The sequence below is a fragment of the Nansenia antarctica genome (genome assembly GCF_963989245.1).
Source record: "Nansenia antarctica genome assembly, chromosome: 1".
NCBI classification, from domain to species: domain Eukaryota; kingdom Metazoa; phylum Chordata; class Actinopteri; order Argentiniformes; family Microstomatidae; genus Nansenia; species Nansenia antarctica.
This window is the reverse complement of record NC_137674.1, coordinates 32,939,308-32,951,428: the sequence shown is the minus strand read 5'-3', so window position 1 is coordinate 32,951,428 and position 12,121 is coordinate 32,939,308. Positions and strand designations below refer to the sequence as shown.

The 12,121-nt window shown below is 49.4% G+C and overlaps 1 protein-coding gene across 1 annotated transcript; it reads right to left on the bottom strand.

Annotated features, from left to right (window-relative positions):
* Positions 1-420: 420 nt before the first annotated feature.
* LOC308163485 (synapse differentiation-inducing gene protein 1-like) lies at positions 421-10,311 on the bottom strand (the record flags this gene model as incomplete). The annotated part of the gene is made up of 3 exons (XM_080537667.1): positions 421-582; positions 3,838-3,975; positions 9,871-10,311. 3 exons carry the CDS (start codon positions 10,309-10,311, stop codon positions 421-423), a joined length of 741 nt encoding a protein of 246 aa, XP_080393793.1.
* Positions 10,312-12,121: the final 1,810 nt, after the last annotated feature.

The following is a 12,121-nucleotide window of genomic DNA, read 5'->3' as shown; positions in this document are numbered from 1 at the left end:
AGGTAGCTTCATATTTAATCCGTTTTTTTCATCTCATACATGTGGAGGAGGAGGAGGAGTAAAATAATCACTGTGGGCTAAATCTCAGTCCCTGTCTCCCTTGGTGATTGTTACATCCTAAGATGGCAAATTTACCGCACCTGGAGGATAGAAATTAGGGTACATCCAAGATCAACGAGTAGTTTACATTGGGTTTTTCATGGTAACATTGCAACAACAACAAAATCCCTCTGCCCCAGCCTCTCTCCCTCCCTAAATCTCTGTTGACATCCAGGTAGTAGGTGCCACAGGGACTATAGAGGTGGTCAAGTAGGTCATGCTTCAGGGTGGCCATAACAGGGGTTACAACTTCCCAAACCCTCTCACTCAACCACCCCCTCCCCCTCCCCCTCCCCGGACAGCTGGTCCCTGGTCCTGCTGCTATACACGTCCTCCAGACTTGGACAGGTAGGCTATGAGGGCCACCACCACCCCCACGTACATCCCCGCCCCGATGGTGATGGACAGGGCAGCCAGGAACAACGCTCTCCTGGCGGACATGCCCGCCCTGGAGAAGTCCCCCTTAGCGATGGCCTTGCTAGTCTGAGAAACAAAACGAACAAACCAGAGATATACAGTATTATAAACCAGCGTTAGAATGTGACGGGGAACAAATTCACAGTAGTAGAAAAAAACACATCACAACAACAACGTTCCCCTCGAGAGGCATTAGTTGCTATGGCAATTATATAATTATCCATTTGACAGTGACAAATGTGTTGTTTGGAGGTTTTCCATTCCTCCGAAAAAATTAGGATGCCTATAATCCATTCATCCCTTTGACACATTTATTAGGCTTGTTTTCAATGCAATCGTCTTTCCAATTAGGCTGAAAGATACTGTGAACCCCGCAGATAAATTGTGGTCGAATTAAGGGCACGTGGAAATGGGACTGGGCTCATTTAGGACCCGCTCAGAGAAGTGCTGCTATAAATAGACGGGCCGAGGATTCGATATTATAATCACTCATTCTGAGGTAGATCCAGGGCACCGGCTATAATTGTTGTTATTCTGTCACAGATCATCCTGCACTTAACGATGATCAATCACAACTGCGACTGTAAACAAGTATATATTGGCAACGTGTTATACTAAAGTGGAACTATATGTATTTGTGTTGAATGAATACTGTGTTTTTATTGACTGAGAGGGTGAAATACTGTGGCAAAAACTGTGAAATTGTCTCATTCCCTTGTCTTTGTGCCAGGATGAGAATGCAGTATTTATGGTTGTGTACACAGGAGTAAAACGGGGGTGGGGTGAAAGCAGCAGAGTTTATGCAGTCAATTGTCCGAAATAATTGTATAGAGCGAAGGTGTGGAAAATGTGCCTCGTTGGCACTCCAGAGTGCTTGTGCCCACTGACCTTGCAGTGCTGGGTAATTAGTGTTAATAACAGGGCTGGGGTAAGAGAACGGTGTAAGCACAGATAATTAGACTCTGGGGTTGTGGTAAGGGGCTGGTGTTATGCTCTGAGGGGTAGTAGAGGGGTTGGGGTAAGGACTGACAGTTACCCCATGGGGGTAGTAGAGGGGTTGGGGTAAGGACTGACAGTTACCCCATGGGGGTAGTAGAGGGGTTGGGGTAAGGGGCTGGTGTTACCCTCTGGGGGGTAGTAGAGGGGTTGGTGTGAGGACAGAGGGTTACCCCATGGGGGGGAGTAGAGGGCTTGGGGTAGGCCTATGTACAGTAGCTGGTTTACAGAACATAATAAATGCCATTTAGCTGGCGTTTTTATCCACAGCTAGTTACATTGCAGTGAGTGCATACATTTGTCAGGACATCAAGCGGAAACCAAACCCACAACCTAAGTGTTTGTTAGCTCAACGCTTTACCAACTGAGCCACAGAGGACCACAGTGGTTTAAGGGCTGGTGTGAGGGCTGGTGTAAGGGGTAGGGGGCTGGTGTAGGAGGTAGGGGGTTGGTGTAGGGGGTAGGGGGTTGGTGTAGGGGGTTGGTGTAGGGGGTAGGGGGTTGGTGTAGGGGGTAGGGGGTTGGTGTAGGGAGTAGGGGGCTGGTGTAGGGGGTAGGGGGCTGGTGTAGGAGGTAGGGGGTTGGTGTAGGGGGTAGGGGGTTGGTGTAGGGGGTAGGGGGTTGGTGTAGGAGGTAGGGGGCTGGTGTAGGGGGTTGGTGTAGGGGGTAGGGGGCTGGTGTAGGAGGTAGGGGGCTGGTGTAGGGGGTTGGTGTAGGGGGTAGGGGGTTGGTGTAGGAGGTAGGGGGCTGGTGTAGGGGGTAGGGGGCTGGTGTAGGGGGTAGGGGGCTGGTGTAGGAGGTAGGGGGTTGGTGTAGGGGGTAGGGGGTTGGTGTAGGGGGTAGGGGGTTGGTGTAGGAGGTAGGGGGTTGGTGTAGGGGGTAGGGGGTTGGTGTAGGGGGTAGGGGGCTGGTGTAGGGGGTAGGGGGCTGGTGTAGGGGGTAGGGGGTTGGTGTAGGAGGTAGGGGGTTGGTGTAGGGGGTAGGGGGCTGGTGTAGGAGGTAGGGGGCTGGTGTAGGGGGTAGGGGGCTGGTGTAGGAGGTAGGGGGTTGGTGTAGGAGGTAGGGGGCTGGTGTAGGAGGTAGGGGGCTGGTGTAGGAGGTAGGGGGCTGGTGTAGGAGGTAGGGGGCTGGTGTAGGGGGTAGGGGGCTGGTGTAGGGGGTAGGGGGCTGGTGTAGGGGGTAGGGGGCTGGTGTAGGGGGTAGGGGGCTGGTGTAGGAGGTAGGGGGTTGGTGTAGGAGGTAGGGGGCTGGTGTAGGGAGTAGGGGGCTGGTGTAGGGGGTAGGGGGCTGGTGTAGGAGGTAGGGGGTTGGTGTAGGAGGTAGGGGGCTGGTGTAGGAGGTAGGGGGCTGGTGTAGGAGGTAGGGGGCTGGTGTAGGGGGTAGGGGGCTGGTGTAGGGGGTAGGGGGTAGGTGTAGGAGGTAGGGGGTTGGTGTAGGAGGTAGGGGGCTGGTGTAGGGGGTAGGGGGCTGGTGTAGGGGGTAGGGGGCTGGTGTAGGAGGTAGGGGGCTGGTGTAGGAGGTAGGGTGTAGGAGGTAGGGGGTAGGAGGTAGGGGGTAGGAGGTAGGGGGTAGGAGGTAGGGGGTAGGAGGTAGGGGGTAGGAGGTAGGGGGTTGGTGTAGGAGGTAGGGGGCTGGTGTAGGGGGTAGGGGGTTGGTGTAGGGGGTAGGGGGCTGGTGTAGGAGGTAGCGGGTTGGTGTAGGAGGTAGGGGGCTGGTGTAGGAGGTAGGGGGTTGGTGTAGGAGGTAGCGGGTTGGTGTAGGAGGTAGGGTGTAGGAGGTAGGGGGTAGGAGGTAGCGGGTTGGTGTAGGAGGTAGGGGGTAGGAGGTAGGGGGTAGGAGGTAGGGGGTAGGAGGTAGGGGGTTGGTGTAGGAGGTAGGGGGTAGGAGGTAGGGGGTAGGAGGTAGGGGGTTGGTGTAGGAGGTAGGGGGTAGGAGGTAGGAGGTAGGGGGCTGGGGGGGGTGTAAGAGGTAGGGGGCTGGTGTAAGGGTTTGTATAGGAGGTAGGGGGCTGGTGTAGGGGCTAGGGGGGTTGTGTAGGGGTGGCTGGGGGTTGGTGTGTGGGGGGGGGGGTTGGTGTAGGGGGGGGGGGTTTACTTACCTTCTGTGAGTAGTAGAAGGCTGATGTGTGTGTGGGGGGGGGTACTTACCTTCTGTGTGTAGTAGAAGGCTGGTGTGTGTGTGTGGGGGGGGGGGGTACTTACCTTCTGTGAGTAGTAGAAGACTGGTGTGTGTGTGTGTGGGGGGGGGGGGGTTACTTACCTTCTGAGAGTAGTAGAAGGCTGGTGTGAGGGTTGGTGTAGGGGGTAGGGGGGGGGGTTTACTTACCTTCTGTGAGTAGTAGAAGGCGGCGATCCCCACAGGCCAAAAGCAGCAGAGCATAGAGAAGATGGCCAGGCCCAGGTGGTCCCTGGGGGGCAGCATGATGAAGTTGTCCTCACTCTCACTGTCACTCTCACTGTCACTCTGGGTGGGGTGGGGGGCACAGTAAACAGACTGTCAGACAGGGGCTAAAGGGCGGGGAGGTAGGGGTCAGTGTTGCCAGATTGGGCGTATTCCCATACGTATTCCCATACTTTTGATTTTGATCACACCGGGCGGGTTTTTAGACTGGTTGGGCTGGAAATTGTCAACCCTATCTGGCAACCCTGGTGGGGGTGGGGAGGGGGGGAGTGGGGGCATTTTTCTTTAAACACGATACATATATAACACAGCCTCACATGCTATTTCTGCGGTGTTTGCTCCTGAGTGTTTCAAACCAGTGCTGACTGAGGAAGGCTGGTGCTGTCGATTGTACCGTTGTCGTGAAAGTTAATGTCCTCGTAAACTGGCCAATTCCATTCAGTCACATTTCATAGCCACACTGTGTTCCCTGCATATAAATGCATGCCCCCTGTACTGTTTCCCCAGTGTCAAAAACAACAACAACAACAACAACAACTAGCATGACGACTGCCAATGGCTCCAGACCTGAGCATACTGGAGATGACTTTGTCCTGCTAAGACTGACTGGTGGATAGATGATTCACTTACTTAGTCAGATGTATTTGTTGTACGTCGCTTTGGATAAAGGTGTCTGCTGTATGCCAAACATGTAAAAATGTAAATGTAATATGTTATAATAACCACATATCGTATGGAAAGATATTGTTATGTGAAGATATATGATGAATATTGCTATGTGAAGATATATGATGGATATTGTTATGTGATGGATATTGTTGTGTGAAGATATATGATGGATGTTGTTATATGAAGATATATGATGAATATTGTTATGTGAAGTTATATGATGGATATTGTTGTGTGAAGATATATGATGGATATTGTTGTGTGAAGATATATGATGGATATTGTTGTGTGAAGATATATGATGAATATTGTTATGTGAAGATATATGATGAATATTGTTTTGTGCCAGAAGTAATTAGTCCTCCATGATTCACTGTGATAGCAGATTCCCCTCACAGATTAAAGTCTTACTTTAGGTTGTCAAGGCAACGTGTACATTTAAAATGTTTGTCATTTAGCCAGACGCCTTTATCCAAAGAGACTTGCAACAAAAACATTTGTCTAAGTAAGTGAATCATCTATCCATTAGTCATCCCAAAAAATAAAAAAGAATATATGGTAGGACCAGGGGGGTATTCCATCAACGTCGCTAAAGGATAACCCAGGCTTATTTTTGAAATATCTTGCAAGACTTATCAAAGAAATCCAGGCTTATATTGTCTCGAGGGACTTATAAGCCTGTTTTTTCCTTTAGCTATGTTGATGTTACAGTGTAAGAAGAAGGACGAATTAGTTCTTTTTTTATTTTATTAACATTTACAGGGAAACCGTAGTGGGGATGAAGAGGTATTTAAAAGTGAGTTAAGATGTAGCCTGAAGAGATGGGTCTTCAATCTACGGTGCAATGTACATCTAAATCTGTGTATGTGTTATTGTATATCAACATTTACATAATGTGAATCTGGAGTGGAATAGGAAGGATACACTGGATAGACTGTTATGTAAAATATCAGGGTGCATTGCAGACACTTCAGAACGCTGAATACTCTCTCCTCCTCTCTCAGTCTCTCTCAGTCTCTCTCATTGTCTCTCATTCTCTCTCATTCTCTCACAGTCTCTCTTATTCTTTCTCATTATCTCTCATTGTCTCTCATTCTCTCTCATTCTCTCTCATTCTCTCACAGTCTCTCTTATTCTTTCTCATTATCTCTCATTGTCTCTCATTCTCTCTCATTCTCTCTCATTCTCTCACAGTCTCTCTTATTCTTTCTCATTATCTCTCATTCTCTCTCCTCCTCTCTCATTCTCTCTCATTCTCTCCCGTCGGCTGAATCGAGGGCCCTGTTGCCTCCCTCCACTTTGTCTACAATGCTAAATGATAATTGGCTGGAGAGCTGTGGTAGACTCTTCTCTCTCTGCGCCCGCCTCTCCGCCTCTCTCCGCCCCATCCTCCGCGTGCTCTTTTTAAATTGGCTCATTTATTCTGGGAACCCGAAACATCCATTTCCATTTCCTCTCCTTCCTCGGTCCCCCAAGTCTGTTTGATCCCCGCGAGTAGCTAGACTAACAAATGAATCCCGTGTCCTGATGGAGGGGGCATTCATTCATTAAGAGCCGCGGATCCCCTCGCTCTGGGAACGACGGCAAAGGTGAGGCTGTCTGATCTGAAAGGTCACCCCGCCACCGCGTACCTCGCCAAGCACTCTGTACCCATGCCAATGTGGCCCACAGCCGCCTCTATGACTTTACTCGTTTCATTCCCCTCAGCCCCTCAGCTACCCACTGTGTGTGTGTGTGTGTGTGTGTGTACCACTGGACTTGTGTGACACTTGTGTGTTGGCTTGAGGCATGGGGAAGAAATATCACACACACAAGTCCTCAGAGTGTTCTCTGCCTGTCCCTCACGAAGGAGGAGCGTGTGTGTGTGTGTGTGTGTGTGTGTGTGTGTGTGTGTGTGTGTGGTGTGTGTGTGCATGTATGTGTGTGTGTGTGTATATGTGTGTGTGTGTGTGCGTGCGTGCGGTTGTGTGTGTGTGTGTGTGTGTGTGTGTGTGTGTGTGTGTGTGCGTGTGCGTGTGTGTGTGTGTGAGGGAGGGGGGGTTATTTCATGCCGTAGGGGCAATTTAGCACATAAATGGCAGTGTCATCTTCCTGTGCGTCCCCCCCCCTGTCACCTTGTGATGATGAAGCAATCCGTTAATCCTGCCTTATCTGTCAGGCTGCTCATGGGTGTTGACAGAAATATCAAAATCCTCCCGAGCTGTCTGGGCACATCGTGTTCTGCCGCGTAGCGTGCAAGCTGAACAAGGACAGATACAGTAGGCCTGGGGGGGGGTGGGAGGGAGGCGTCATGCAGCGCAATCTGTTAGGTTGTGTCCCCTAGACAGCGGCAGGCCACAGCTAACATGTCTGCCTGGGTGATTTAGGGGGCTTAGGTTCAGGAGCCTTGTGGACAACAAGGTTGCAACCGTCTGAGACTCTCTCACTGTCAGCGTTGTGAAAAATAGCTGGAATGCGCACTTCGCTGGGTTGAGACACTCACAGTTTCACACAGATGTGACGCTCACCTGCATGTATGGTTTACCTTGTTAATCTCGTCATTCAGAGGGAAACATCCCGCTCACCTGCTTGTATGGTTTACCTTGTTAATCTCGTCATTCAGAGGGAAACACCCCCCCCTTTTACCCCCCCACCTTGCCCTAACTGTTTGTTACCAAACCAGCTGATTACTGATTACTTCTGATTACTACTGTACACCTGGATCAGCAGATGAGAACATCACCCCCCATCCAAACACATTCACAATGGACAATCACAATCACCCCCCTGTGTAGAGAGCTAGGCACAGTGGTGTACACATATGTGTAATACAGGCACTGTCTGGACTGGTGTGTCCCTCTATCAGCCAGTCTGCAGGAGGAAGGAGCCCCCCCACCCAGCCAGCAGCACCAGGCCCCCTCCCAAGTCGTCCGCGTTTGAGGCCAGGGCGACTGATGAAACTCCTCCAGCAGCACACTGTTGTAAATTATCCTCAAACTGTTCTCCCAAGCGGGCTCATTACTGACAGGCAGGGGACAGGGAGCCACACACCCCCCCCCCCCCCCCTCCCCCCCGGGGCATACAGGGAGATGGCCATTGGCCGTGCCACCGGGGGATGACATCATCCAGACAGTGCCCAAGCCAAGCCAAGGCCTGACTGACTGACTGACTGACTTACAGTTTACCCTCCCGTACTCACTGACAATATCCTAATCCCTTGTCAGTGGTCAGTGCCACACACCCGCAGAGAAAGGCTGCTGGCATTTAGGAAATGCCTCCTGTTTTCCATCTGAATTCATGGGTATGAGACATTCTCCACAGGATACCGGCGAAAATATATAATGAAGGTAGAATGAGTCACAATGAGGACAAGCCCAGACCCAGATGGTACCGCGTTAATGCCTGGTAAATGTCACCGTAAACGGGCATTCATTCCATTGAGTTACATTTCTGAAGACATTTTTGTTAAGCCCTCCATATGGTTCCTCCAATAAACATTGGTAAATAAACATTATGGTATAAAAACAAGACCGTGGCATGTACGCCTCTACATGCTCTTTCCTTCCTTCTCCTCTCATCTCACAAAACACACAAACTGTATGTGTGTTCGGAATGTAGAGCTACAGAATGAAAGTCAGTTAAAACGCTTCGATCTTCTGCTTCAGAAAGCAACCGACACTCATGCGTACATATAGTATACCCCCCCCCCCCCCCCTCCACATCTTCAATTCTTGGAACTACTCCCAAGGCTGAATTGATCTCACACATTGATCTCGATGACCTAGAACGGGTTAACCAAGAAACCAGCTGCTGTAATCTGCTGCCGAGCAAGAAGATATCTCTTAAATTCCAACCGGAAGCTTCCAAACTTCCTTCATCTCTAGAGTGTTAATCAAGTGCATTTGTTCGGTGAAGCGACCTGGAATAACTTATCTGATGCCCCCCATCCCCCCCCCCTCCCCTGCACTGGAGCCATGCATCAGTGCTGCGGACTCTCCACTTAATACTTTCAAAGGACTGGATTAGTTATGGCATTAATGGCCGTCCCTGCCGCGCTTCTATCCATCTGCTGGGCTCCTTGTGACAGGAGCTGGACTGATAGTCGGCCCGGATAGGGATCTATATGCACTCCCTGTTGCCAGCTCACAGCAGCAGGTATTTCACAACTCTGTCTGCCTGCCTGCTGCATGAAATAGGATGATACCATTTTCAGACGCCGATTTTCAATTTAGTTTGGAGTGCTTAGTCATACTCTTTCTTCAACATAACAAAAGCCTGGTGTGATAATATGTGACAGGGTCTAGTTCATAAGGATTGTGAAAGTGCAGATTGTAAGCTTTCAAATGATGTGTCATACATTGGAATGCGAAAATAGTTGAAGAAGATATGCTTATTTGAATGTTGGTAGGCCTACACCTCAAACTAAATACAGAGAGAAACTCGCTCTGAATCAAAACACTGCATTAGATGTCCATAGCGTGACATGTTTAGCACATCACAACATGCTGATAGAGCATCAACATGCTAAAAACACATAACACATCCCAAAGGTGTTCTATTGGATTCAGATCCAGTGACTGGGAAGGCCACTGAAGAACTCTGTGAACTCATTGTCATGTTCATGTTCATGAAACCAGTTTGAGACGACTTTTGCTCTGGGACATGGTGCATTATCATGCTGGAAGTAGCCATTAGAAGATGGGTACACTGTGGCCATGAAGGGATGCACATGGTCAGCAACAATATTCAAATAAGCTGTGGCATTCAAGCGATGATTGACTGGTTAACAGGCCCAAAGAGTGCTAAGAAAACATTCCCCACACCATTACACCACCTCCACCAGCTTGGACTGTTGACAGGTGTACAGGTGTTCCTAATTAAGTGTTCGGTGAGTGTATATCAAACTGGCCATTTGAGAACCGGCTGACAGAACAACATGAATCACGCTGACAGCCTATTCAAATGAGAAGTAGGGGGACTGTAGTTGTGCTGTAAATAAAATAATCAACATAAGAAATACAGAGGGCCATGACTCTGTTGTCTCCATAATTATCTTAATAAACAGCGTCGATCGTTTTCTCAAACGTGTTAAAAATCCACATGATTTAAGATAATCTGGTTAATCTGCTTGTACTGTTAATGTTTACACCTAAAGGCTCCTACAAAACTTCTAAAATACGCTAACATCAACAATGTTGTTTCATCTGTATTTAAGCGCCAACAAATCCCCCGCATTAGGTTGTTGGTTGTTGCTAGCGTAACACTGGTTGCTCTCTGACCTCTGTCGACTTCTGCTGGCTGACCTCTCACCTCATACTCATGTCCCTCCTCCTCCTCCACCTCATAGGACACAGTCTGGATCTTCCCCTCCTTCTCCTCCTGCAGTTGGGCCTGGGGATCCACCACGGCCCCCCCACCCCCCTCCACCACCACCAGAGAGTCCTTGTTCTCCGTGAAGGTGGTCTCAGAACTCTCCCCCTTAGGGTCCTTGCTCTGGAGGCTGACGTCATCCTTGTACAGGATGAAGTTAGCAGGCCTGTAGAAGGCTTCTACGGCCAGGTGCAGGGAGGTGGCGTCCAGGAACTGTTGGGTCTTCGTCTTCCCACTGGTCCCCGTGACGAAGTAGCCAATGATATTCTCCTGGTACTGGTGGTCTGGGTAGTCTCCCTGGTAGGCCTGGTAGTCCTTCTGGACCACGTGTCTGCTGGTCTTGTCCAATAGGGGGTTCTGAAGCTCACTCAGACTCTCCATGGTGGGGGGGGGTTAGAGAGAGACTCCTGGTCAGAGAAGGTAGATACCGAGGGGAGATCTTCTACTGGGCGCTGGTAGGGACAAACCTAGTGGAGTTAACCAAAGTGAGATGAAAAACATTGTTTACGTGATATATCATGATAGGTGTCATTTTGTGAAGGCCTTACTAATTGTACTTATTTCATAAGCCTACACATCCTATGTTGTCTTTGCACTATATCACTATTTGCCCATTTGGATAGATGCTAAACTGCATTTCGTTGTCTGGAACTTGTGCTCTGCAATGACAAGTCCAATCTAATCTAATCTAATCTAATCAGCTGTGGAATCAGGTTTTTCCTGCTAAATTGATCTAATACGAGATGACAACCACAAGTGTGAGAAGAGGTGTGATGCTATTTAGGGGATTAGGTGAAGACAGAGTGCTGAGATTATTATCAGGATTACACTCCCATCTGAATCACCAAATCACCAGATGCTGTACACGGTAACTGCTGCGTATTTCACATGCCCGAATTCATATAAAATGGTGATTAAAAAGTTCTCACTCATTTTCCCAAACTAGGCTACTTCCATAAGTGAAAGCATAGCAGATGTTTCAGGATTTCACAGTGCATACTGATACGTGTGCTCAGCTACCCAGCATACAACTGGCTTTCTGGCTTTCATCGCATGGTTGGAGAGTACCCTGTATTTACAGTAAATGCCACTCGTAGGTCATGAATAACCTCAGTGATGTTGTTGACTGTGTAGAGAGACTTGACTTTCAACTTGATAAAAAAAAGGGGGGGGGGAAATTGTTAGCTATTTTCTTGCCAAGCCAAATGTGTTGAAGGGGCTATTTCGGTAATTGCAGTAACACCACAGAGACTCAGAGAGTATGCGTGACACTAAGATAACATCACTTCAGACAGGTGGTTTGTTGTTTAAAGCGATGCTGTTTCATGTTCTCAGGAATGTGCCGGGCAAACTCAACCTATTAGATGAGCAAATTAGAATAAATATATTCAGTAGCCAACAGCGCATTGGGTCTTTCCCAAAGGAGGCCAATGGGAAAACCTCCATGTACAGCCAATTAATCTTTCAACTAGAGCCTATTCACTGGGGTAATGATGAGAGGAAAACATATCCACCTAATCCGATGTAATGGGATATTTTTTCTTACATTTCAGAGGGTGGAGAAAAACCCAGTGTACTACTGCCTATGGTGAACACTTCACTGGGACTTTATAATGAGGTGGATACAGCAGCAACATGTCAGAGACTTTCGGTTGTTTAAGTGGCAGAAGGCTGGGGATTCTTTGAAAGGCTGGGAATTGTGTGGAAGGAGGGGAATCTAATCTGGTCCTCTCTTCATAAAGCTGGTGAAGGGTTAAGGGGTTCACACAAACAGAACCACCTGACCAGGGAGGTTATGGGGTGGTGAAATGTATGTGGACATCAAAAGCAATGTCTCCGCGGTGGTGTAGCGGTCTACGCACTGGCCGCTAGTGCATGCTGCCCACCGGGGCCGGGGTTCGTATCCCGGCTCGCCAGATACCAGATATGGCCGAGGCACACGGGAAGCGGCATATTGGCCGGCCGCTTCCGAGGGGGGTATAGGAATATTTCTGGACTAGGATCCGTCGCGCAACACCGCCCCCTGGGGTGCCGGAATAACGGTACTGGGCTCGAGGAGCCAGTCAGCCTAGTCTGCCTGGCGCCCTCCTCTGGGACTGCCGGCCACGGGGTCGGGCGGCGGATCCAATGCAATAGGCAGGGGATAATTGGATGCTAAGTTGGGTTAAATTGGCTACCAAATTGGGTGAAA